Below are 26,567 nucleotides of genomic sequence, written 5' to 3' on the forward strand. Positions count from 1 at the left end.
CTGTCACTATGCGCTAAAGAAAAGGGGTAGATCTGCCACGGGGGAATGGAGCGAGAAAATTAAGCTGGGCGAGAAGGGACGCTTTCATGTACTAGAAAAATTTAAGAGCTGCAAGCTGTATCTCATCTCTAACTAGCAGGAAAGTTCACCGGAAGAATGGAGTGATCCCTACTCCACTGGTCAGTCTTGGGTATACTTCCATGGACAAGAAGAAACGTACCATACAACTCTGCAGATTCTAACACACCATCTCCATTCATCTCTATCTGAACAATTTGGTGACAAAAGATTTCTCCATTTATCTATACAGCGCTCAGTTTCACATGTAACCTTTGCAACTTGTCCCCCACCCTTGACAAAAGCACACGATGTTCCGTGGCTGCGGCTACAAGCGCCTAGAGTAGCCAGAACCTGCACACTTCTTGCAGAGGATCAGCCCTGCGTGAGAAATACATCATCGTACAATGTGAGAAAAGATGGCGGGGAAAATGAAGTAAACAACAACTGTTTTGTGGAGTTTGTAATTCAGTACTGGCATCTAGTGATCTATAAACAGATAGTCCCACTTTGTTTCGTGGAGTATGAAATAAGTGAAGAACGCAACCTGCTCCTTTGCATACCCGGCATTCGACTACTCCGTTTTCCGCCTTCATTTTTCCATCACTGCAAAAGACACACTTTGTGCCTCCTAGGGACAATGGAAAGAATATTTAGCACAGTATGCATGTACAGAATGGTGAAGCAAGTAACTATGGATAGATGTCAAAGAGTTTGCATTTAGCCGAATGGTGTAAACCAGGCATATGTTCTGTATTTATGAGCTATTCTCATTTGGTAATTGGCACGAATGGAGAGTGACGATGGTGTTCCCCATCCATCAGTAATGGATGGGTGCAAACGTTTTAGCACAGTTGAGCAATGCATGAGCAGACTAATTTCTGGAACCTGATCATCAGAGAAGAGAGAGAGAGAGATGATGATGAGTACCATTTCCAGCGCACCTGTCGCACGCCACAGGGTCCCCCTGCAAACGAGAAAGAAACCAAATCACGGCTCGCAACAGCCACTCGTCGCTTATCGGCACGAAAGAAGAAGAAGAAGAAGAAGAAGAAGAAGAGATGGCAACGCGCGGCGACCTTGAGGCCGAGGAGCAGGGAGAGCGAGACCGCGGATACGACGGCGGCGGCGATGAGGAATGTCTGCGTGTCGACGGGCCTCAGCAGGTCGCCTCCGTAGGCTGCCGCGGGCGCGGCGGCGACCCGGGGCCGCCTGGAAGGAGGGACGGGGGACGTGAGTGGGGCGGGAGGTGCCTGGCTCCGCCTGGAAGGGAAGGAGGGTGTGGTCGAAGGGAGCGGGGAGGAGGAGAGGCGAAAGGAGTGGTGGGATGAGCATGACGAGGCGGGGCGGAGAAGGGAAGCCATGGAAGTTGGAGTCCTGCAATTCTAGAATGATGGGGCAGAGGGGTGGGGGAGCGTTGTTTCGTTTTCTTCTCTTCCCGTTCGTCCCCCTCTTATCTCTGTAAAATTTGAACGGAATTCACACTAAAGTTTCTTTCTGTGAGTTTTTTAATCTAATAAAGAAAAAATATAGATGGCCTTACATTTGGGAGTTGAGTGGTATTATTATGTATCATCACTTTTCTGTCACATTTGCAGTGGGGGGATACAGGATTTAGCGACACATTTTATAGTCAATAGACGTCATGACAGATTATTTGATGTGTGTTACAATTTTATAATTTTATAAACACAAAGTTCATATTCTCTAGTATGTGGATCAGAGAACTGAATACATGCGAAATTCTAGTTTATTCGTGGCATTCTTTGATCTTACTTGATATCTCCCCCTAATGCCAGGCAATTGACATCATCAAAAGTGGAATCAGCATAACCGTCGTGAGTAAGTCCCCTACAAGGGGTCCAAGGTATTTTATGACTGGCAAAAATTGTAAGCCGTGTATATTCCTAGTTTTCTATGTAGCATTGCCAGGTGATATCCACAGGTATACGAAGGAACACTCAATTGATGTGTGTTGCGGTGATAATATCGGTGATATCCGTGCGTATACGAAGGAACACTCAACTCAATTGATGTGTGTTGCGGTGATAGTAACATAACTATACGAAACAACAAAATATACACAATATTTGGTGAATTTCCATGTCCTAATTACAATAAGGAGCCGCTATGGTATGCATTTGGGTGAAATTAAATTAGGTCTACAATGTGTAGGATCCATGATGCCGACACATATGGAATCCACATATGGTCCTGTATGATCAACATTGATGTCCAGATATATGCAATTTTCATTGAATGCCCTTGAAGAAAATTCAACCGCACCCTCCATTTGAATGGTGATCCCATGCATGATCATAATGATCTGTTCATAATTTGATAACTTGAGCAATAGTTTTTGGCAAAGGCATTGTTCCCGGTGGATATGACCATCTCATAGATGCATCTTCCATGAGCATCCTATCCTGAGGTAAAATGGTCCGAACAATTGTTGAATTGAACCACATATATCTGTTTGAGTGCAATCAACAAAATTAAGCGGCCCATTTTTAATTTAAGATAAAATGGCTTGAAATTAGTTTCTTTACGTCACATATGATGTACTCCTCCGTCCCATGTTAAGTGTTGCAACTTTGTCTACACACACGTGTATGTAGAAAATGTTGCAACACTCATGTCCGTTATCCTTGGTGACTTAATGATATTAATCATTTGCATATGGAAACCAACTATACAGATAGTTTTGTAATGTTGTAGGGTTCATTTAAGGGAAAACAATTGTGGCTCAGACGGATCCAAAAATTAAACCATCTTGTCCGGCGATGGTTATCCTTTCTTCGTACGAATCTGAAAATACTCCAATAATATGATTTGTGATGCAACTATGCCAAAAAAATCGTCATCAATCTCAACGACTCAACGTTCTGGCTGCCAAAGCAATGTGTCTTGATGCCATGCAATATCAAGTCGAGAGAAGAGTGATGTAAATGTAAATGAATGCTGCGGAGGTGTCGCAAAGATTGTCAGCAAAAGAAGGTAGGCCCACAACACCACGCTGCCAGTCGATTTCGAAAAAACAGACTCGAAGCGAAACTATTTTCACAAAACGAACTCGTCACGAAAATATTTCACAAATCCAACTCTTTCGCATAGCACCCAACCGCTAGACGTTAAGCTCCGTAGCATAGTGCTGTAAAAAAAATCTATGTAGCATAGCGCCTCTCCACGTTATGCGCCTGCCAGAGTGGCCAAGCAGGGCCTCAAATTTCACGAAGTCGTAGCATACCACCTAAATGTTGGGCGTTATGCAAGTTACCTTCGCATCCAACGATAAGGTGCCCTCACTCCCTGCTGATTTCACTATCCCACATAGGCATGCATGCATCTACAGGCGACCGAAATGGATTAAAATAGCATATCTGTAGGCATGAATGTATCGAAATGGATTAAAATAGCATATGTCCAGGCATGCATGCAGCTACACATACCAATCTACCTAGCTACCTCACAGAATTTTTTTGACTCCGTCATATATGCTTGGAGATGCAGCTACACATACCAATCTACATAGCTACCTGACAGAAATTTTTTGACTGCGTTATATAGCATATCTCCAGGCAGGCAGGCATGCTATTGCTGCTCTGCAGCGTATAGCAATCATGGCGTTGGTCTTCGTATAAAAAATATTTGGACTGGTCGATATGATCGAGCATGCGAAACCAAACAGCCAAGTACCGCCAAGGTAGAAGCACAGCGCAAGGCATCTCCTAAGATGGTTGATACTCCATCAATAAAGATATTAATAAAAAAGAATACACATTGGAAAATGAGAAAAAAAATTAAATATCAACCACCATTAAAGATGCGCTTAGGACTTAACAAAATTTGAGACTCTGCATGGTCCAAGGATGGTCCAAGGAGGGGGTCCGGGCTGGCCCCACTTGGCCATGATGGCAAGCACACCGCGCTTTAGGAAGAGGTCATATGCTGCAGAGCTTAACGGTTAGTTGTTGGACGCCATGCGGAAGGGTTAGATTTGTGAAATATTTTCACGACGAGTTCATTGTGTGAAATAGTTTCGCCTCGAGGTCTGTTTAGTCGAAATCGACATGCTGCAAAGCGAAACATCACTCAAACTGATCTATTAGAAGGCAACTACAGAACCCTGTACAACCAACAAAATGGAAATTTTTCCTTTAACACGCCAAAACAGGTCGGCTGTATGCAAAAAAGGCGCCTGCATGTTCATGACCAAAACACAATGACTGCACTAGAACAAGAGCCCCTCGGCCAGCTATCTGTACCCGTTTCATCTGCAGGATATGGTTCAATTTCTTGGTCCTTCATTTCCACTAACTGCTAGGTGAGAACTGAAGGATAGACCACACAGAAGTTAAAATATCACCATCTTTAGTTGTAGATCTTCACTGGCTTCTCAAAAGAATGGCGGTTCTGCAATTGTTTTAATCTACTCAAGAATATGCCGACAATTTATGTATCAGTTATGTGTCAGCAATCTTCAGTTTGATACCTGATTAGCGATGTACGTTTTTTTGGGGATCATGTCCGAGTGCTCCATTCCTAGGGAATGTTCCCATGCTCCGTAAACATTCTTCTATTCACAGAAAATACCAGCAACAACAAAATATTTAGATAAGAACCTTTTCTGTCCGACCCCCAAAAGAAAATGTACCTGGAAGCGGCTCAATACAATATCTGAATCTTGGAGGTATTCTTGGCGATTGTAGGCAAAATGAGCAAACTTCCACTGAAACAAACCAATATGACGTCAGTACTATCTAATAAGGGAAAAGAAAATGAAAAACATCAAGGACACATCAGACAGCAAGTGTTCCTCCAATTGAAGAAAGATATACTTATAGAGTTATACATATTTAGATAGGAACGACGATGAATGGCAAATATACTACTCCCTCCGTCCCAAAATAAGTGACGTGGAATTGTATACTCTTATACAAATCCACGTCACTTATTTTGGGACGGAGGGAGTAGTATTAGACAAAAAAAAATGCAGAGATTGACCAAACACGGAATAAAAAGATTGAAATCAGCACCTTGAGAAACTGCTCTTCAGGGACTTGAAATTTCTTCTGAATGCGCACTTTGACAGCCGACAAAGTCTCGCCATCACGAAGAAGGAAGAAGAAAGGATCTCCATAGTATTGAATGTGCTGCAGAGATGGCAAATTCAATGACAACAATAACCTCTGGAGCATTGTTGCTTCTCTCAGACGGTGTGCAAGAAGATAGCAAACAATAGGAAAAAGAAGAAATATCACAGTAAGCAGCGTAGATGCATAAGACACCACAGAACAAAAGAAAAGCATCAAACATGGGTGAAATACACTAATTCCACAGAACAGGTAGTTCCCTTGTGCACCTTCAAGCAAGAAAGAAAGAGAGGTAGACATGAAGTTGTTTTTTTGGGTGCAAGCAATGATTTGGCTACCAGATATACCGCAACTGCATTTGTTCACAAGTGGTAAACATTACACTGGTCTGCCCTTTAACCAAGAGACCACAGAACAAAAAACAAAGCATCGTATTAGGGTGAAATACACTAATCCCACAGAACAGGTACTTCCCTTGTGCACCTTCAAGCAAGAGAGATAGACATGAAGTTGTTTTTGGGTGCAAGCAATGATTTGGCTACCAGATACACCACAACTTATCTGCCATTTAACCAAGAGAGACTCAAAATATTATCATTTTTGCCTCCTGGTTGCGATTTGCTCTTGAGCTCCTTTTAATGCTCTATCAAGACACTATGTTCAATGTTTAACCAACCAGGTTTTGTACACTCGCTTGCAAACTACATCTACCCATTTACTATTTTAGCAGTGAAACTGTAGCACAATGATAAAAATCGATCTGTACAAGTAAAGTTTCTTTGGACTATTTACAGCTAAACCATCTATCCACTAAAGCCATGAAAGTAGAAACTATGCAAACGAATACTGCCCGCCGCTTCTTCGGCTTATCCAAGAAGGCAACTTTTGAAGAGGCCAAGGCATGATGAATAAGTTGACACGACAGTATTATGGTGATCAAACCGGGTATCCAACCGGGTATCCGGTTCCTCAACTTCTTTCATTGTAATGCTCACCGCTCATAAACCACTGCACTACTTTCCCAATTATGGTGACACCACAGTATTACCTTCCCAATTATGGTGACCCGGCCAGTATTTTCAGATATCACCAAGTTCCCTAGACTTGCTTCAGAGGAGCTTGAAGCATCAGCAGTCCAAACTATATCTAGAGTCCTTATCCATATACACACAGCGTTGAAGCTTTATGACAAAAAAAAGGATGCATTAAAAACAATAGTACCTGCAAATCTTTGAAGAAGTGGAAGACATGAACCAAGCGGTCTCGAGGACCAGCATTGTTCTCCTCTTCAGGAATCTGACAAAAAAAAATATGAATCTTTAGAGAAATTATGCCAAGTGCTTATGAGGGATGGGACAGCGATGGACCAAGTAAAGTAGTTGTAGGGGAAAAAAAACAGTTCCTCATGCTAAATACCCTCTGAAGTGCAAAATAAAACTAGATAGCAAGAGGTTAAGCATTTTTTTCACTTTCAGGAGACATGCTGAACTTCAGAACGATAAAAAGATTAGAACAGAACATTGCTGCACGGATCTTCTGCTTATGGTTCATACCTCCTCAACATGAAGAGGTCCATTATGATCATTAACTGAATCTATTTTCTCACCAGGCTGATACACCTGAAAAATTAAGGCAAATGATTGACCATGAATAAAAAGGTCATCTGGACTGTTCGTCACCATAAAGACTCAAAAGCTGGGTACATAAGCTGGGCAAATGATTGACCATGAGCTTAAACTTTGAAGGAGCAAAATGAAAGAATGTCGTGAGTATCATGTAATTTTCTTCTATATAGTCTCCCTGCTGCTGTCAGCAGTTCCCTCCTACTTCGCTTGGATTGTCTTTAATGGTGTACCATCTTTCAGCAATTGTAATTTATTAAATAGAAACATATATTGAAGTATGAGTTGATTTTCATGATAATACAACACCAATGTCTCAGAAACAAGCTACACAATAGTTAAAAGGACATCTCAATAAAATAAAACATCATACAAGTCAATAGCCTGAAGTTAAGTCTTTTAAGCAAAACTAATCAAGTCAGTAGATGAAGAGCAACTTCCAAGGCGCAATCCCGTTAGATCGAGTTAAAAACAGACCGTCGCGTCGTCCTGTGGGCGACTCGGGGGGCGACCAGGGTTTCCTAGCGCCGCCACCCCTCGGTCCACCTTCTCCCTCGCCGGCGGCGGCAGCGGGGACCTGTTGCGGTGCTCTGGCTGCGTCCTCCGGCCTCAGGTGCAGCGGCGGCTCCCGTCTCCCTTGCGGCCTCAGGCGGTGCCTTCTCTCCCCTCCACCGGCGGCGCCGCCGTTTCCCCTTCGGTTCTGGCTCGGTGCCGGCCAGATCCAGGCCGCCCGACTCGGCCCTTCGCTTCCGCCGGCCAGGTCACGCCTTCGGCTGCAGTAGTGCAGTTGCGCCTGGCTGTGCGCGGGGCGTGCTTTTGGGGGCGTCGGCGGTGCTCCGCGGGAGCTCGTCGGGCGTGCGGCGCGATCTGGTGGGGGGCGGCCAGCAGCTCGGATCTGCCCTTTGCGGGATCCGGTGCGTGCTGGTGGTGGTCGGCTCCGCTGTTGGCTTTGGTTGGCGGGTCGGTGGCAGGTTGGGAGATGGGCTCCTTGTTCCTGGTTTTGCTCTTGTTGCTCCGTTACGTTTGGTTCTACTGTCCGCGGTGGTTGGGCGGAGGCTGCGGGTGAAAACCTTGTGCCAACTCTGTCGGTGCCGGCGACAACGGCATTTTTGGACGCCGTATCCTTCTTGTATGTGTTGTCATGCAGCCTCGCTGCCTCCACCTTTCGTGGTCGAGGTCTACGAGTGCAAGCTCAATTTCGATCCTTGGGACCGGGCAGCGGCGGTATCTTTGATGTCGTGTCCTTGTTGAAGGCATTGTTTTAGGAGACCTTGCATGGCAGAAGTGGTTCCCCTGTTGATGTGTGTTTGGCTTGGGCTTGGCCAGGGGTTGCGGCATCAAGAAGCGAGAGCTTGCCGGCGCGAGAGCTGCATCTGTGAAGAAGTTCTCCTCCTGGCTCCGGTCTTCAGGAAGGGCTAGTTCCACCTCTTCTTTGGAGCTATCTTCTCTCCGTCGTCGTTGGAGTGGGTGGTTTTCTGTTTTTATTGTTGCGGCTTAATTGCCCGGTTAGGTTCTCGTAGCTTTGCTCGTTGTCTGGGTTTTTGTATGGCTTTCCTTGAATAAGCCATGCTTTGTTCGGTTTTTAGGCCCAGTTTTTCCTTATAAACGGGGTCACGACCATCGGTCTCTTCGATGGAATTTTAGCAGCTCTCTTGCTAACTTTTTTTTAAAAACTTCCAAGGCGCAATAGAACTATTTGGGGTACCTTAACACCCCGTTAGGATGTATGAATTGGAGAAAGAATTGAGGAATTTGTATTGAATCAGCCCAATACCATGTTTTTGGGTGACTACAGAATCACAATCTGGAAGTGTCCAATTAGCGGTACTCACAGTACTTCGGCGCACCCACGCTCCATTCCAAGCTCCAGCCTTCCTTGTAGTGCGGAATCAGCATTCAACATATTTCCTTGACCTTGAGCGATTATGGATGACTCGACAACTTCTCCTACAGTGCTTCAGATCTAACACTCGAGAGAAACAGCTTCCTTCTCCTTTCCCAACCATCGACAGCAAGCTCCATTGGTCTGCGTCCGTCGCTGTCGAGAGCCTTAAGAAGTCAAGATCCACCAATGGTTCCGTGAAGGCGACCCTTCCCTCTTGTCCCCGGTGACACTTCCCCCACCGGCAACTCCTACTCCACCCCGTTGCCGACAGTAAATCCGCTACCACCCCTCTTCCTCGACCATCAGAGGAGCTTGGTGTGGTCGAGACGAGCTCGTGCTCCACCCCGAGACTAACCACCTCTGCCTCCTTGCCGGATAGGCTCTTGCTCGACCTTGTATCCCTCGACCTCCGATCCTCTCTCTCCCCCCACCCGACCAACACCAAGAACGCTGACATCGCCACCGTAGAAGAACGGTGAGGCAAGTTTATTTCCTTGTTTCCAATTTTGTGGCTAACGAAACATGATTTGGAATTGGACCATAGTTTGATTTCCAAGCGAAATTTTCCATTACCAAACAAAAATATTTAACTATAGCCCGTTTCCATTTCCACTTAGAAATTGAATTGGGACCCTAATTCCAGATGTTCCATTTCCAAAACAGACCCGACTAAAGTTATTTAAGTACCTTAGATATCTTGTTATGGTAGACCTGAAATAACCGGAGTTCGGCATCACTTCTAGACAGCTCAACCTAACAGAAGAAAGAAATTTGCAAAATCAAATTGCAAGCACAACAAAATTTGAATAGAAAATTAACATTTCTTACAGTGAACCACCTTAGATTTTACATGTTCAATTAGACTATGAAGAGGGTTGCTTTTTGGCAATCGTACAGAGAGAATTGGCACCTGATAAGAAAAGATTATTGCAGGACATGGTCAGAAACATAAAAGCAATAGCAAGCACATGAAGAGTGCAAACTAACCTCATTGCCTGTAGCATGGTGAAAAGAAACTGTCAACGTCCTCAGAGTTTGCAATTCTGGCAAAGGAATGTCCAGTATCTCGTAATATAAGACATCACAGATCTGCTGAATCAAAGAAAGCTAAAGTAATCCCACGTAAGGTACTCAAAAAGAACTTTTAAAAAAGGTGCCAGACCTGATTGAAGTGACGTAGCATGTCCAGAAGGTGATCAAGACTTCTGTATTTGATATATTGAGGCTTGGGCTGCTCTGCGTACGGGTTGTGCGGTGTCAGGCGCAGTTTTGAAGGATCATCCAGACCAAGGTGATGAGCAACTTTCTCAACAACATCATCATATGTGGAACGTTTTGAACTTCACAAAAAACAGTTATTGGTACATATTTTAATGCAAGAAAACTAACTAACAATGTACCAATAGTAAGTTGAAGGATTCCTGATACATACAGCTCCAGAGTGAAGTCGTCTTCTTTTGGCTTATCAAGTAATCTGAAATGCACAACCTATTGATAGAAGCAAACAACTTTTCAGGAAAACAGTAATAGAATATAGGTATCAACAGTCTAAGATAAAAGAGGTAAAATTGCAGCAAGAAGAAATATAGATGGCAAGGCATTCACTCAAATGAAGGAGCATCAAATACAAGACTGGCACACAAATATTCACTCCACTAAAAAAGGTAGGATACTCTAGAAAGTGGCACACAAACTGAGAAACCAAAGAAAATTACCGTTGCTCCCTCAATCAACTAAACTACAAACTCCATACAGGCGGCAAGGCAAGGCACCTAACACCCACCTTAACTTTAAGCGCTAAGGGGAGGCAGTAAGACATGCCAACAGGCAAGGCATTTGAGGAACAGATCAATCAACAGTGTAGCACATCTGTTACAAGAGAAAATGGAAAAGATTGAGAGATAGAGCGCACTATTCAGACACTTCCCAGTAGCGGAAAAACCCATCTAGTAAAAATTGACTCCTGTAAACTAATTCCACTATTCCTCTCTTTCCCCTAACAATTGACTCCTACTGTAAACTAAATCCACTATCCCTCCCTTTTCCCTAACCACAGCCGCCACATAACACATGCTCTCCTTCCTCACTGCAGCAACACGCATCCCCTCCCTTCTCAGCAGCCACACACACTCCCTTCTTCCTGACCACACCAGCAGAGTAGATCACGGAAGGAAGGCTACAGTGGAAGCAGGCACACGACATCATGCTCTCAAGAGTGCCCGTCGGAGTGCAGAGAGATCGTGGGATTTTCGTTTGCAAGCCATGGGAGCAGCTATGGCGATGACAAGGTGCCAGCAGACCTCTGGTGGCAGCAGCAGAAGGGCTGTCTAACACCTAGGGCATGTCAGCGCTGAAGCGACACCTAAATGACCTGCCTGGGAAGTACGGTCGCAACAATGGAACACAAAGGCATTGATGGAGGACCCGCACACCTTAAAAACCCATGCTCCATATTCCTCCCTTATGTGCTCTCCTTCGAATCACAGTAAATTATGATTAATAAATAGTGTCTCAAAGTGTAGCTTGATAACAAAGAACATCAATTTGGTGACAAGAAACTTATTCTACAGCAATCTGTTTTTAATGGATGGAGCACATCAAGAATAATGTCTACTTTGTACATAAACTCGTTCGTGTACTGCAAAAAAGGAGTGATCGGGGTAACACCGTAACACCCCTGTGTAAAAAAAAACACTGAATAAAATTCAACTAGAAAGGATAAGAATATAAAAGCAAAGCAGCTAAAAGAAAATTAAAATGGTGTAGAGCCAGATATGCACACCTGACAGAATAAATCAGAACATCAGAAAATGTATTACCATGAGCAGCAGTCGATTCAGGATAAATCTCAAAAATTGACACCTATTTGTTGGAATATGATCATATGACTTTAACAAAATTATGGCAGGGATAATATTGTCCTATTAGGAATTAATCACTGTATTTCAAAAACTTCATGCTGCCAATTTTGAGCTCATTTAGTAGAAAATAATGCCTACTGACAGCACGTGTGCAAACTGCGAGGTGGGGTATGTGATGTAAGTTCTGGTGTGATTGCAGTAGAGCACATAGTACCTTCTTGCCAAACAAAATTCACACATTACAACTTCAACTGGGTTGGTTCTGAGAAATAAATCAATATGTTGAGATCACTCTAAATTATTTATGGTAGATTTACCAGATGTAAATAGATAAATCTAGTGAGTTCATTGTTCAGTGCCGGCTTACGGATGGAAGATCTAACATGAAGCTAACAAAAACATGATGTTCGCAAACTTCTTTCCAAGAATCGATCTTGCCAAAAATCAAACCATTGAAAAAAGAGCTAGGATATGTCCTTGATGCATTGAAAGATCTTGCTTTTATTGATTGATGATGACACATGGACAAAATGGGCATAGAAAATTAACAATCCCAAGTATGAACTATGAAACATAAAAGCAAGGCTAGGTTTTCAAATAAGAAAAGCTCCAAGCTCATATACTCATCCAGATAAACTTACCAGTCTATTATGTATATATTCAAAGAAAGATGGCACATTGGGATGGCGGTCTTGGTCCATTTTATCCAGAGAAGCACGTTTTTGGTAGCATATTATGTCACCATTTTCAAGCTGAAAGCAGCACCAAAGAGGCCATAAGTAAATCAAATAAAGCAAATATAGTGATTAAACATAACCATAACACTAATGGAACAAACCTGGCTCGAACTGAAGGAAATATCAGTGTCAACTGGTTCGCACATCACATCAGGATGAAACTTTATTTCCTACAAAGGTTTAAGTAAAATATATTATTATCCTGCCAAAACTTCTAAAAACAAGGAAATGTGATCTACAATCCGAATAGCATCGGGCTCAAGGTCAGATGTTAACTGAGGCTCCAGCAAGACCAACCTCATACAGTTCAATATCTTCATCAAGCTGAAATCTTGCCATATCATTCAATCTTTGCACTATATCAGATGGCTTCAGTGATGCTTTCAGGAATAGACTCCCAACATATCTGTTTCATAATGGCAGGGATTATATTCATCAGGTTCAGTGTTATCGGAGAGAATTAAGAAAATGTCAGATCAAACCAGAGGAAGAAACAACCTTAGCTCTTCCTTGTCAGGATCATAGAGTTTGAAGAACAGTAATATATCTTCCTTTGAGTTTACGGGAAGAGTTAAATGATTTTCCTGTATGTGCCATAAGCTAGTGTTAACAATGAGCAAATGCACTTTGGATACACATGGTAGTTCAGTGAAGTTCAGTAGATAAACTGTATCAAAAGACAATGAGGAAATAAATCCATTAAAAAAATTAACCTGTACAAACTCCTCCATGTACAACCTCAGTGCAGAATTCTCTAATATGTTTGGTATGTCTTTTAGTTGCCCAACCTGGAAAAAAAGGATTTAACTAATTGTGAATCAAGAGAACTGATAATAAAGGAAGAACCAGTGCTCACGGAGGCCCACTAACAGATTGTTTTTGGCGGGGTGTAGGGGAGGGGAGAGCTTTGTGGGGGTTCTGTTATGGTTACTTTGCTTCTCCCTCTGTGCCTATAGCTGACAAGTCAACAGGCATACTCGCTACCACCCATAGCCAATCTGCTTCCAAAATGGATGTGCGCGAGGAAGATGATTTGTTCTAAGTGTCATCTTGGATAAGGCATTCACAAGAAAAGGAAACAACAGAGAGATAAACAGTATGGGCCAGTTTTAGATATCTATGCATCTTTACTATTCCTTAATTTGGAGTTGCGTCCGTGGTACGCTCGTAGGCTCGTACGTCGTCCCTCTCCCTCGGTCACTTCACGCAAATTACATCGATGCCACCGCCAAGTCGCCGAACCCTCGATCTTTTTCTCTATTCTCTTTCTCTCCACGGGCGCCGCCGCCGGACTCCACCGCCCACGGCAACACCGAAGGACGAGATCTCCACCGCCGCCGCCGCGCTCCCTGACCAGATCTCCATGGCTGCAACCGTGCTCCCGGTCAAGGACAGCCCCGCCGCAACACTCCCCGACTAACTCCACGCCCTGGGACCCGGCAATAGGGCTACCACCCTGCACTGAGAGCTTCCGCGCAGCGGCCCCTCGTGGTCCTCGGCGACCTCCTCCTCATCTGCGCGCCGCCGCCACCGGCCTGCGCCACCGCGTCAACATCGCAACCCCACGTGAAGCACCACTCGCCGTGCAGCCCGTCCGCCGCTATCCTCGTGCGCTGCGAGCACGACGCTGCGAGCCCGTCCGTCCACATCCCGGGAACCCAACCGCCACGCGCCTCCCGGGTACCAGCCCGCCTCTCCTTCGGCCGCTCTCCCTTGGCCGTCACCTCCTCCAGCCGAGCTCCACCGCCGTCCAGCAGCCATCCGGCCGCGCTTAGGTAACTATTGACCTCTCTGTTAGGGATTTCCAAGTCCCAACTGCCTGTGTGCTCGCAAAGTAGTGTTCTCTTGCTGCTAATTGGACGATTAATAGTGTTCTCAACAAAGCTACCTGATCGATCTTGGTATGCTTGGATTGGTTTGTTAACGAAGAACTGAAGTACTAGCTTCCCACAGCTTAGTCTGGTGTTCACGCCGCTGATCGACTTTTGGTACTCAATTCAGTGCAAAACCTGGATTTGTACTTAGCACCAAATAATGAATATCACCCGATTCCATAATTGTTTGCTTTGATTTTTCAGGGGTGGAGTTGTGCATAAGGTACTCAAAAGGTCTGAAAAGGACTCAAAAGACTGGTACTCAAAAGGTCTGAAAAGAGGAATACTACAAGGTTGTGCTTGTTATGTATTGACACATTCAGTAAAAGTTATTCCGCTGCAATATATTCCAAATTTTCCATGATGCTCTTTCTCCTTACATCCTGAACTCACACACACACACACCAATATATAGTGTATAGTATATTCAGATGTATTTAAACTGACTGCTATTCATTCATCCTTGTCTATTTGCAGAACATGATCTATGGTCCTTCTGCTAACATGAAAAGTACATATTTTTTGTGGAGAATGAGGAGTGCATCTTTTAAGGGCTTATGGTATGGACTATCTTGATTTTGTAAGGTCCAGATCAGCTGTATGAAAATTGAATTTGTAATGTTATGGGTACCTATGTGCTCATTTCGCTAGGCTGGTTGCAGACTTGCAGTTCTTCTAAAATCAAAGAATCTTTAATATTAAAATGAAACCGGATGAAGAACTCAGAGGCCGATGGGGAAAGAACATGAAGTTATCTTTTATATAGTCCATCCTGGAGGCTTCACTATTATGGTACTAAGTAGGGTTGTTTACATCCTAATTAACATTTGGCATGCAGATATTATTTCTTTATAGTTTCCTTCGGAGACCATGTTTTGTGGGTTATATTATCAGATATTGACTGCACTTTCGAATATCAACTTAATGTGTCTTGGAGTTGTAGTGGGCAATACCTTTTTATCCCGGTGATGCTATCTATATACACCGTAATTTTCAGAAGGAAAACATTGTTGTCTTCCAAGAAAGTAGATTATAGAGAGAAAATCTTCAGAAGAAATCTTTTTTTAAAGGATGTTTGGTGCTCATCAAAGACCAAAGAGATGATGTTTTGATGCATGTTTATTTTGTTGCTCCGTTGCAACGCACATGCATTTCATTTGAACTCCTTCCTGATGAGACTACTACTAACTTCTTCAGCTGATGCTTCTCCAGGTCAGGCTTCTACAACATCTGGTATGTGTGGGAGTGGTCACCTTGAGACGAGAGAGAGAGAGAGAGAGAGAGAGAGAGAGAGAGAGAAACATTATTTGATCTATTCCTGAATTATTGTTTGAGTAAATATGTCCTGTAAGATTATGCACATCGAAGATAAATTTTAATTCCTACTTTGAAAATTATGAGCATCAGGCTGCCCTTATCTATGATTTAGCTGACATGGATGTTTCTATATTTTTAAATGGCTGACCCAGTGACCCTTCTGATTAGATTTAATTAAGCAATAGCGCTGCAATACAAATTGTGAACAGTTTGGTCAGGATATGGAATATTTCAATGCTCCATTTTTTCAATTTAATGTACAGTTGGTCCAAACTAAAAGATTAAAGTCTGAACTTCTGTTTGGCATCTTTAGTTCTTAACAGAGATGCGAATTTACAACTCTTGCCTTTTTTCAGGGTGTTAAACCGGATGCACGCAAGGAGAGGCTAGGTTCAAACACATTTGCTCGAAATGTATAAATGTTTGTGTCTCGCTATAGTTACCTGGAGGCAGAATATACAGAGCAAAATATCTTGACCCAGCTGTTTGGTCTTTAAGAGATAACTAGCATTCCTTTAATTGATGCCTTTATAATTTTCTTAGTCCGTAGCAACGCACGGGCTCTTGACTAGTGTGGAAAGGTTGTTAAGTATAATATATTAATTTTTCTTATCTTCTATATATAATTCTTCAGCTACCAGTGATTTTGGGAAGTGCTACATTGCGGGTACCAGTACCAGTGATTAATCGACCTGGCCAATTAACTCCGACGATTAGCATTATTCTGCACGGTGCCCTGCCGATCAGCGATTAATCGCTGAATTGGCCGATTTCTTGAACAATGACCAGTATACTGGTGCGCCACTGCATAACACCAAACCGGTTGCTGGAGTGTATTTGTACGGAGAATCTAAAATCAGTCCCCAAAACTTAAGTAGCAAAAGTCAGTCCTTGGTGCCAACATGAGATGTCCCATGAATCATGTCATGAGTCGAAACCAGTACATAAAAGAAGTAAAGAACTACAATGTCTTTACAAATGCAAATGTTTAAATAGCCAAAACTAATCATGCAGGAAATAAACCTGTCAGATAGATTACAATGTTGTATTCCACAGAAGTGCAGGAAACAAAGCACAATTGCTTTCATGAAAAGTTAAAAGCAAAACGTAAATTTATGTCCATATCCACTTACATTATATGCTTCCTCCTGTTGACTCAATGGCCGAAAGGGCCTGTAAGTATTGTTCCGCCGCTTAGCCCACAACCAAAATCTCTGGGACTGTACCGGGATACCAAATTCTTTTGATAACTCCTCCTGTCAAAAAATAGATCAGTAGATATCTAGATCTAACTGCCACAATTTCTGCCATTGCAAGTAAATACAAAAAATAATTTTGCAAACAATCGAAAAATGGATCACCAGTAATGTAATTGCTACAACTTTAGTACAGTAAACATTTTTTCAATTATCAACAAGAATTACTTTAATTTGTTAAATCTGTCCCCACCCCAACAGGAGCCAACTAACAGCGGCCCTATTTACAAACCTGATGATGGAAAGTGGGAATAAATGAATTAGTTAGAAGAAATAATATTTGAACTCCACCAATTTTTTAAAATTGAATGCCTCGATGGCTAGTCGCTGGAGGTGGCTACCTCCAACAAGGAACACTAAGCCTATGGCCTACTGTCTACAGAGGGTTTGACGGGAGGCACAGGCACAAGCTCCATGGAAGCTGTTCTGACAGATTGAGTTATTTCATCAAATTGACATTAGGATTAACCTGCCTAAATTGCCTGTGTAATGGGCCACTAGTCACCTAGCTGACCAAGTGGTGACTTGACTCGAAAACATTAATGGAAAAGCCAACCAACAAAGATAAAAAAGACGGAAATCCACCAGATTATCAGTCTAACAATGATTCAGAGTCGTGCGACTGGTAGAGATTCAGAGTCGTGCGACTAGTCTACTGGTCGCTACTTGAGTGCCAACTGAGAACTTCAACTTGACTAATAGGGGCAGTCGATCGACTGTTAAGAGTTAGTAGTTGACTAATCAGGATTAGACGGGCGACTCAAACCAGACCCGCTGCCACTCTGCCAGGCTGCCATAATGTTATGGAAGGAGCACAAGTTTTTTCAGTAAAAAAAAGGAGCACAATTGTTTTATTAAGAAATGCATCTTCATCTATCTTCGTTATTCGTATCCAGTGAGAAGGCTCTGAGAATAGTTACCTTGACCTGATTGAACGCCCAGTCATTACATACACGGAAGCTGTGAATTTTTTCATAATCCACGAGATCAAAAAATGTGTGTCTTCCTATTTGCTCTGCCAAATTGTTATCTCGGGCAATCTGGATGATTGTTCAAACGAAGAACAAAGTGAGAAGAGCAACTAGATGGCAATCTCCATCAGAAAAAGGAACAAATTAAATAAAGACAGACCTTCAATGCAGTGAACATGTGAGCCTCAGCTTTCTCTTTTTTCTTATATTCCTTCTCTTCGTTTTCTTTTCTTAGCCTAGTCTGGGAAGATTTTGCATGATACTAATATAACCTCTATGATATCAAAAAGTGAAGAGTGGAAACAAACAAAGAATTACCTTAAGATGTTCAGATATGTCTTTTTCATCCAAATCACAAATAATTTTCTCTCTGTCACTTTCACGTATGTACACAAGCATGTAAGCATTTGAATATTTGGTAAATCTAAGCGGTGTTTTATTCAATCCAGGATTAGTATGGGGGAGCTGAAACCAAGAAAATGGCTTTGTTCAGAACACCAAAATATAGCAAAGGACAACATGAGAGATTTCAATGTTTCCAAATGGAAATTACCTCTTCTTCGCCACCATACTGCTCCTCTAATGCATGTTTCATTTCTTCTTTCGTCACTCGTTCATCATCAAACTTGTACCTAAATTGCAAATTCATAGTTCAGTGAACTAAATTAAATCTCCAGTCATTGTCCAATCCACAATAAAGCAATCAGTTATCATTTAACAAACATATAGCTAATCCGAAATTTTCCATCCTAAAGTTCTGAGTAGCCAAAACTTTCTTATCAAATAGCATTTGTGAGAAGATAGTGACTGTTACTCTACTAATAAAAGTCAAATGAGGGCGCCTAGCCCTATTCTTAATAAACAGGGTCCTTCTCTATCAAATAGCACTGGCAATGCATTGCAACAAAAGATATATCATGGCAATCCTATTTCATGAAAAAGAGCAACGTGTAACAGACAAAAGTTAGTACACAGATTGAATTTTATTTGCCTTTTAAATGAATTGAGTAAACATGCAAAGGCAAGCACTACATTCTTTTTTTTAGATAACGGGGGAGAGAATTTCCACTTATGAACAGAAAGCAAAACAATGCCTTTAATCATCATTGTGGAGTCGTTTAGGGTGGGGCAACATCAGGCGACCACAAGAACAGCTGAACTGAAATGCTTATTTATTAAGCTAATGATCTATCTACTAGCTTTCCCTGGTTACTCATGGATAATTTCAGCATTGTTAGGGATTCCTTCAATAAGGGCACCAGGCCACCAGTCCTTGTCATCACCAGTTCACAATAGGACAAGAGTGAATGTCCTCACGACTCCCACCACCAATGACTAATCCCTAAGATCCTCAACTAATGCCCATAACAACAGTAACCCTTTCAGTTTTGGTGCTGAGCACACTTAACCCTCAACTATAAAACCGGCCATCAGACCCTCCAAACTTTCGTATCCAATGCAACCTTCAATGTTGTGTTCCCGCCTACGAGGTTCCCACAATAACGGTGGTTTTCTACTCACGGAGCTCCAGCGTGGATAAATTGCAATTTGATCACCTGATCACGTAGGACTAAAATGTCATTATTATTCTTCATTACTGCTTCATGGGGAGGTGGAGGCCCTGGCCACCAGGTGCAAGTATCACACCTCCAGGTTTCTCCCCACTCACTGTGCCTTTGAATTTTATTGAAGTAGTACTACAGCAGTTGAGTACTGTCTACTGTGGCATAGGTATTTCTAGTACCTATGAGTTCGCACACTAGGAACTCCACTCGACTCTTAATCCTTGTTTCTCAGGTGAGGATTCAAAGTATTGATTTAGTATCAAGCAGCAATCTTCATCAAGTAAGCACATAGGAACGTGTGTACTACTTAGAACTGAACCATACCATTGATTGGAAAGGGTTGGGCGAATAAAGGCATAGTAGTGTCCACCATTAACTCCGCCACTGTGAACTTGTACACTGCATTTAAGAGAAAATTACTAAGATATAAAGGTTAGAAGTCAACACCAAGAAAAACTCCTATCTACATCCAGCAAGCACAAGGCTGAAATATGCTATGCTTCCAAGTGTGCAAGTGCGACCTAGTGTATGTTGTGAAAAGTCTCCTGCCTTCAAAACAGCAAGCTACCTAACCACACCCATAACATTGAGGACGATGAAAGTGAGTGATTCATATTACAAGAAAACATAGCATATTTAGAACATGTTAGTTTATTCACTAGTACAAACAGAAAGGAGTCAATTACGGAGTACTAACACATGCACGGCATGTGAACAAGAAAATAAGCTGGGTACAATTACTATTTGTAATAAATAAATTCTAACTGATCTAAATATTATAACCACCTAAAAGACGCTGAAAAATGGCAAACCAGAAATATAATCCTCAAAAAGGGTTACTGAACTATTACCTGTGAAGAGTATAGAGGTTACGCACATTCTTATCAGCTTCTGGAGAGAGATATTTCCTGTCATCTCTGTCAAGATCCAGCTGAAGTGGGAACTCGTATCGATCATTTATCTGCATTGTCCAGATCAACTTAATGTAAAGAGTGTAACGAAACAAATAACCTTTGCGTGAATAAGCACTTGGCTGGTAAAGTATGTTTTGACGCGGAAATAAGGTTGCACATCCAGCCTTTAGAGCCTAGTTTCTAAAAACTAATCAAGGAAATTTCAAGTTGCTGGCAGGCTATTGAGTAATATTGGGCAGTGACCTCTATGCTTTTGAATATCTAAAGTACCCTGTTCTAAATTTCAACGCTATCAAAAATTATTTCTATGAGGGATGTTCCGAGCATATTAGTAAATTAGTAAATAGCACAGGAATCCAATGACACGATATCATCTGCTGACCCTATTTTTGCATGTGGAATTGATGTATTCCTGAAATGGAAGAAACAAAATATCCTGGGAAATGGAAACAGATCACTAAATATTTCGGTTAATCAGAGACTTATTGTTATGTCCATGCCTACCTGGCATCGACATATATGCAACGTCAGCAGGCATGTGCTGTAATATTTCCAATAAATAAGTGTACCAAAAATTTACCCTGAACAGCAGATAAGGACAGATCTGAGTGAACAGCTACTCAAAAGTTCACCATATTACAGAAACCAAAATCATCTACATGGAATGAGTAACAGATAAAGAAATTGCACCTGAGGGCTACATGAGAAAATCAACTTTCATTGACCAGACTTAAAAGGGAAAATATACCATCTGTTACCCTAACCCTAATTTGCCTGACAGAATATTAAATATACTCCGTAGCATATTGCTACGTGCGCCCTTCACCTTAAATATCAAGCATGTCAAAAAAAATGCAAGTTAAATTTCAGAGATGAAACATAAGCATCCTAGGATACAGAACACAACTTTGCAACTCTAGTTTTGATATGTCTTATCTATGGGACTGCACTCTAAAAACTAAGTCCAGAGCTTATGGACAGAATTGCTGTAGTCTTTTTTGTGTGATTTACTAACCACAACAACGAAAATAATAAAATCAGAAAAGAATAAACCTAACAAGACGGCGAGGAAAGCATAAGAGGTGAATCCAGACCTTAACCATTGTATCCCGCACACAATCATATTCAAACCGCTTTAGTTGAAGTTGCAAAACTGGAGGGAAGTCAGTAAAAAGCATCCCCTTCTTGGCATCCTGAAAAGGGGGGAGAAATGCATTTAACTACAAAAGAAATCAAACAACAATTAAGTATTTATGTTAAAGTGATTTTGTAAAAAGCACGTGTATATTTTCCTAATACTACAGAATATAGCACAAATTCCAACCATAGCAAACTTAAATACCCGAACACTAGCTCTTACGGTCAGCATTTGGGGCCCGGTCATCAGCAAAAAATAAATAACAAAATACATGCCTAAAAACCATCAGATATAGATTCAACCATCTTCGAAAGTAACAAGGAGGACCTCAACAGGTGAGGATGCACTGTTTACTTAATGTTCATCTTGAGATAATCTGAAATAGGTTTTACCACAGCTATTATGCAACATGTATCTCAATATTTCCTAGCACAACAAAGGGAACAGTCTAGATCTACTTCAACAAATTTATGCAACTGCACAATTACGATCCAAATTATATGAGAAAACTGGAACTCGTCAAACACAATGTTTGAAGACTCGGAAATCAAACGTCCAGTTGAACTAACCTGAAGACCGTGCTTCTCAGATTGATACTTATTATCACCTTCCAACCTCTCTACAGCTACATACTTATCAAATGATGCATAAACATCTGAGCAACCCTTGACATCAAGTGCGAGATCTGGGAAAATTGGCAAATATGTTGCAACCACAAAGAGAAGACCAGATAAATAAGGACCAGATTTCACATTGTTAGTTGTTACCTACCATAGAATGACTCTTTTCTAGTAGATTTGTAGTCAACACTAATGCACTCAATATAATTCATATGGTGACCTTCAAATAATTTCTGTATTGCTCCTTCCACGATAGTTCCCTGAATCAAAGGAATAGTTGCACATCAATGGCCTGGTGTGATTGTTTACTAAAACAAGAGTGAACATGTACATGCCCAACCTTCATTTTATCTTCCAGCTTTTCACAAAGAACACGATTCAACTCTTGGACATCGTGCTGCATGAACGAATCATAGGAATCCCATCCAAAAGATTTTGTAAGCTCTTTTGTGGAAATACTACTGTCGCCGTACTGAAGTTTGTAGAAAAGACTTTGCAAAGCCAAGGGAATGCTCCCTGAAGGTGTATCGACGGTAGGCATTTGGTATACAGCCTAAAGTATTAGTCTCAGTATCAGATACGCAAATAGATTATCCACAAAGAAAACCAGAAATACTGACTCACATGTTTAGGTAAGAAAAATCCAGTAATACAGCTCACCTTTCGAAAGTAGGGAATATGATAAAGTGTCTGGAGAAGTGAATTCATGTAACAGGTGGCTCCTTGATTCTTGAGACCAACATAACCAGTCTCCTTCTTGGAGTCATAATTCCAGTAATCGATAACTTTACGTACAGCGACCTCAGCTTCAATGATGCATTGATCATTCACAACATATCCTTTACTAGCATCATATAGATCCATTAAAGACATAAAAGAAGTGAAACCCCAATCACTTGCTCGATAGTTAAAATTATGTGTTGCTTCTGTGGGGGAAAAGGAAGCACGGGGAAGAATGATTAGCAGAATGTTTCAAATACTATGCTTACACATGTGAGTACATTTCAAAATATACACAAATTGAGCAGGACAACATGTTCTTTCAACTAAGAGAAAAGAATGTGAACATAAGATATCAGTGCAAACTTTTATTCAGAAGGCCGTTTTCCTTTCCAAGGTCAGGAAATTGAAAAAAAAAAACTTGTGAGACACTCTTTACAGCAGAATAACATGCAAGTCTATATTGATCGCAAATGTAAGGTGTTCTTTACTTCTCAGTTTCAGTCTCCAATGCAACAATTAACTACGCTTTTCGGTCGTAATATGCTAGGAACTACATTATGAAAGAACTCTGCAGGACACATCAAATTATATTATTTTCGTAGTCAACTTACATACTTTCAGATATACTATGGTTAAAGTTCCAGTGACGGCACGGATCCTGTAGAGGCCTACATTTCTGGATGGAGAGTGTAAGCAATACTACTTCAGGATGGCTACATGAACAAACACTTAAGGTGGTGCAAAGCCTCAAATCAGTTATGTTGCTAGTTAAATCAAACTAATGTTAAAATTGAAGATAAGCAGGTTACGGATTCAGTTTTGGTGGCGAAGAACAGGAAATACCTTTTCTTAACGACTGTTTGCTGTCTAATTGGTTGATTACAGCAAGGCTGAATTGTGCAGACCTACTCCAGCCAGGAGGTAGCAAATTTGCATCAGCAACATCCAGGTACATCGAAAGGCCCTCTGCATTGTTTCCCTTCGGGAAAACCAACACTCTCCTGCAAAGAGGCGATAAAAAAACTAAACCCCAGAACTACAAAATGCAAGATAGTAAGAGAATGTGTTTACTCACCAGCTGTGCCCTCCAACTACAAAAACATCAGAGGTCTTTTTACCATTGAGTTTGGAAATATTTTCAATCTTCCACGTAAATCTGGAAGTTGAGGCATCAGGTATGCTTTCGTTGTCAACTGCTGACACAGATTCTGCAAGACAAAAAAATAGTAAAGAATAGAATTAAAGATAAATGGTTAACATGACTTATTGTTCTCCACAGTTGGGTGTTTAGTGAAGCATCAAAAGCACCCATAAGGTTAACCAAAAGTCTGGAAGCAGCTACACATCCAACTAAGATCTGACAGATGTTAGCTGGTCCTACACTTAGAACAGAAACACCATCACCTCCATGACCTAACAACAGCCATGTACCACATAGTCGCCAACCAAAAAACAACATACACAACCAAAAAGGATCCACAAACCCAACACGTTTAGGAATGTAATTATCTTTATAGTTCAATCTTCATTTTTTCACCACCATCTGCACTCTTAGTGTTTTTGCCTTCACATCAAACACTAGCACTAGAAAAAATCTCCCAGAAAGCACCGCCTGCGTTAAGATTGAGGACACCACACCATTCAAAATCGTGACAGTATCTGCTGACCAGATGATCACCTACCAGCATTCAAACTTAAATAACAGAATACCCACGATACAAAACTACCGAGTCACTGTCCCAATGGTATACCAAGCTCATAACATTCTCTTCGAGATTACCCTACGAGGGACAGACGTAAAATTAGTACATTCATTAATTAATCCAAATTATTCATATTAAATAATTGGTTCACTCCTTTACGATACACAGGTCCCTTAACAAACAGAAGGCGTGCAAGAGTGTGTAACAAGTATGGTTTTCGACTGCTAAATACTGCACTAGGTGACAATATTGTCATATATAGTGTAACTTCGTACTTTGTGCATTTACACCTTGTGTTATTTAGTACAATACAGGAGATTGGCTATTACAGTTATGATCATTGCACATAACCAAGCAATCAACTTCATATGAAAAACTCCCGTTATTTAACTGCTAACTGCATAAAAGGTTGCATCACCATCGAGTTCATTCAAATGGAACTTTGAAATTTCACATGTCAAAAAGTCGAACAACCATATGCTCAATCAGTTTCCTTCAGATTATGTGATGCGGTAATTTTTTGTGTTCTCCGAAATGTTCTTTAGCGCAACATGTAGGTCATATCTAATAAATGGGTAATACAGATGTATGATTGTAACAGAAGCAGGTAAAAACTTTGCAACAATCCATGCCATCTATAGCAGTACTTCAGACGAAGCATGAGGATCCCATCATTATGCCAAACTGCCATGAAATTATCACTAAACTAATATGGGTACAAGCCAAAAAAAAATTGCATTGTAAAGGAGACAAAGAGTAATACGCCTGGCCTCATATCGGGAATGAAATAGTCAAACTGACATCAGAACACGCACAGAAAAGACAGATATATTTTAACACAAAGCCAGATATAATTCAAAAGTAGATTAAACAATGAAAACCCTCACCTTCCATAGGCTGCGGCCCTTCGACGACTTCTTGGTGTGGCACCATCACGGGCGGAGGACCCGGTAGGGCAAGGTAGGGCGGCCGCCCCCTTGATTTTCGCCTCAGTTATGAATTGGGGAAGATGAAACGGGGAGCTAAAGGGAATCCGTTCGCAGGGTGATGGGAGGAGAAACGGTCGGGAGAGAGAAGGGAGATCAACCTACGGTGGAGGAAGACGAGCTAGGGGGCCGGGGCGTTCGGCAGCGGTGGCGGCGCTGGCGCGAGTAGGAAGACGAGCGAGCGGGCCTGCGAGACCTAGTTGTCCATCGAATTAGACTAAGCGCCTGTTTGGTTGGAGACCCAAACAATGTGCCTGAGCAAAACCGGTGCCTGCAGCCTGAAAATTTGAAGTTTTTTGCCTAGCCAGGCAAGTTGAAACATGGTTGTTTGGTTAGATGCCCATCTGAAAATCTGCCTTGCTTCTTCGCGTTGTTTTTTTATTAATTTAGCAAAATCATCAAGTAAAGCTAGTGGAGTAATTAATTGGCAGCTCAGGCAGCCTGAGCTCACGCCTCCAAATTCTTGCGCCTGGCTCGGGAGGCTTCTACAGCAAGCAAACACAACTCAGGCCAGGCAGATTGTTATCACTTAGCCATCCAAACAGACCCTAAGATCAGGGGATTTGAGCTCATCTTTTAACCCCACCTTTACTTCACCTCTAGCGGGACGACCCATTTGGGCCGGCACAGTCCGTTTGCGGGAAACGAACCAAAAGCGTGGTCTAGCGGGGCGCCGCATTTGGGTGGGCGTTCGCGTTTTCGTCCGGATTGACCCATTTCCGTCCCAAATTTGGGCTGGGTTTGCGTCGACCCGGACCGCGGACGGAGCATCATCTCGTCCGCCCTAGCGTCATGGTGGCCCGCCTGTCAGCTACAGAGCACATTCCCACGCCTCATCCCCATTTCCATCCCCAGACCCTTGCTCTCGACCCCGTCGCCGCCGCCCGATTTCTCCGCCGCAACCGTCTGTCTTGCCGCCGTTCGGCAGGAAACAAAGACAGCAGCCGCCGCTGCCACCGGCTGCCGCGACGCCATGGCCGACAGTGACTCCGAGTTCTTCTTCAAGCACTTCATGGACAGCAACGCGCGAGGACTCTAACGGCGACACCGAGTTGCTGGTGAGTGCTGCTCTCTGGTACCGTCAGCATAATCAGATCCGGCGTCCAAATCGTTGGGGGTCGATTAGGGGCCGTGCTTACGCGCTGGCCCGCAACAGACAAGCCGGCCATCTTCTTCTTTTCAATGATTACTTTCATCGCACAAATCATGTGTTTCCTACCCACCTGTTCCGACGCCGGTACCGGA

General features: G+C 42.3%; 2 protein-coding genes across 4 annotated transcripts; both read right to left on the reverse strand.

The window, feature by feature from the left end:
* Window positions 1-65: 65 nt before the first annotated feature.
* LOC100843465 (formin-like protein 5) lies at window positions 66-1,557 on the reverse strand. 2 transcript variants are annotated; one of them, XM_010234095.3, is made up of 4 exons: window positions 1,137-1,557; window positions 988-1,024; window positions 621-688; window positions 66-438 (listed from the first exon to the last, which is right to left on the reverse strand). In XM_010234095.3, the coding sequence occupies exons 1-4, from the start codon at window positions 1,419-1,421 to the stop codon at window positions 433-435; spliced, it is 396 nt and encodes a 131-aa protein (XP_010232397.1). In that variant the 5' UTR covers window positions 1,422-1,557; the 3' UTR covers window positions 66-432. The 2 variants fall into 2 exon arrangements, with proteins under 2 accessions (XP_010232397.1, XP_003569922.1); XM_003569874.4 differs by having other exon boundaries at window positions 605-688; window positions 1,137-1,505.
* Window positions 1,558-4,048: 2,491 nt separating this feature from the next.
* Window positions 4,049-25,570, reverse strand: LOC100843772 (ubiquitin carboxyl-terminal hydrolase 13). 2 transcript variants are annotated; one of them, XM_010234096.3, is made up of 31 exons: window positions 25,224-25,570; window positions 23,709-23,841; window positions 23,477-23,634; window positions 22,571-22,836; window positions 22,251-22,463; window positions 22,062-22,170; window positions 21,860-21,975; window positions 21,247-21,345; window positions 20,090-20,199; window positions 19,563-19,637; window positions 18,227-18,305; window positions 17,992-18,138; window positions 17,834-17,914; window positions 17,623-17,742; window positions 16,580-16,702; window positions 12,969-13,043; window positions 12,754-12,839; window positions 12,553-12,661; window positions 12,357-12,425; window positions 12,160-12,270; window positions 10,090-10,145; window positions 9,820-9,997; window positions 9,645-9,746; window positions 9,496-9,567; window positions 9,345-9,410; window positions 6,704-6,769; window positions 6,372-6,446; window positions 5,094-5,210; window positions 4,712-4,786; window positions 4,550-4,630; window positions 4,049-4,470 (listed from the first exon to the last, which is right to left on the reverse strand). In XM_010234096.3, exons 1-31 carry the CDS (start codon window positions 25,267-25,269, stop codon window positions 4,429-4,431), a joined length of 3,255 nt encoding a protein of 1,084 aa, XP_010232398.1. In that variant the 5' UTR covers window positions 25,270-25,570; the 3' UTR covers window positions 4,049-4,428. The 2 variants fall into 2 exon arrangements, with proteins under 2 accessions (XP_010232398.1, XP_003569923.1); XM_003569875.4 differs by having other exon boundaries at window positions 4,550-4,633; window positions 25,224-25,569.
* Between the last annotated feature and the right edge of the window lie 997 nt (window positions 25,571-26,567).

Source organism: Brachypodium distachyon, chromosome 2 (assembly GCF_000005505.3).
Source record: "Brachypodium distachyon strain Bd21 chromosome 2, Brachypodium_distachyon_v3.0, whole genome shotgun sequence".
Classification (NCBI taxonomy): Eukaryota; Viridiplantae; Streptophyta; class Magnoliopsida; order Poales; family Poaceae; genus Brachypodium; species Brachypodium distachyon.

What these genes read in the sequence shown, in the direction of transcription:
- LOC100843465 (XM_003569874.4), bottom strand. Translation starts at nt 1,421, where the DNA reads ATGGCTTCCCTTCTCCGCCCCGCCTCGTCATGCTCATCCCACCACTCC. An exon ending in CCCTGCTCCTCGGCCTCAAG is followed by an intron (nt 1,025 to 1,136) that starts GTCGCCGCGCGT and finishes TCTCGTTTGCAG; the next exon opens with GGGGACCCTGTGGCGTGCGA. An exon ending in CGACAGGTGCGCTGGAAATG is followed by an intron (nt 689 to 987) that starts GTACTCATCATC and finishes CATTGTCCCTAG; the next exon opens with GAGGCACAAAGTGTGTCTTT.
- LOC100843772 (XM_003569875.4), bottom strand. Translation starts at nt 25,269, where the DNA reads ATGGTGCCACACCAAGAAGTCGTCGAAGGGCCGCAGCCTATGGAAG. An exon ending in TGCGGGATACAATGGTTAAG is followed by an intron (nt 20,200 to 21,246) that starts GTCTGGATTCAC and finishes TGGACAATGCAG; the next exon opens with ATAAATGATCGATACGAGTT. An exon ending in TTGAACATGTAAAATCTAAG is followed by an intron (nt 9,411 to 9,495) that starts GTGGTTCACTGT and finishes TTCTTCTGTTAG; the next exon opens with GTTGAGCTGTCTAGAAGTGA.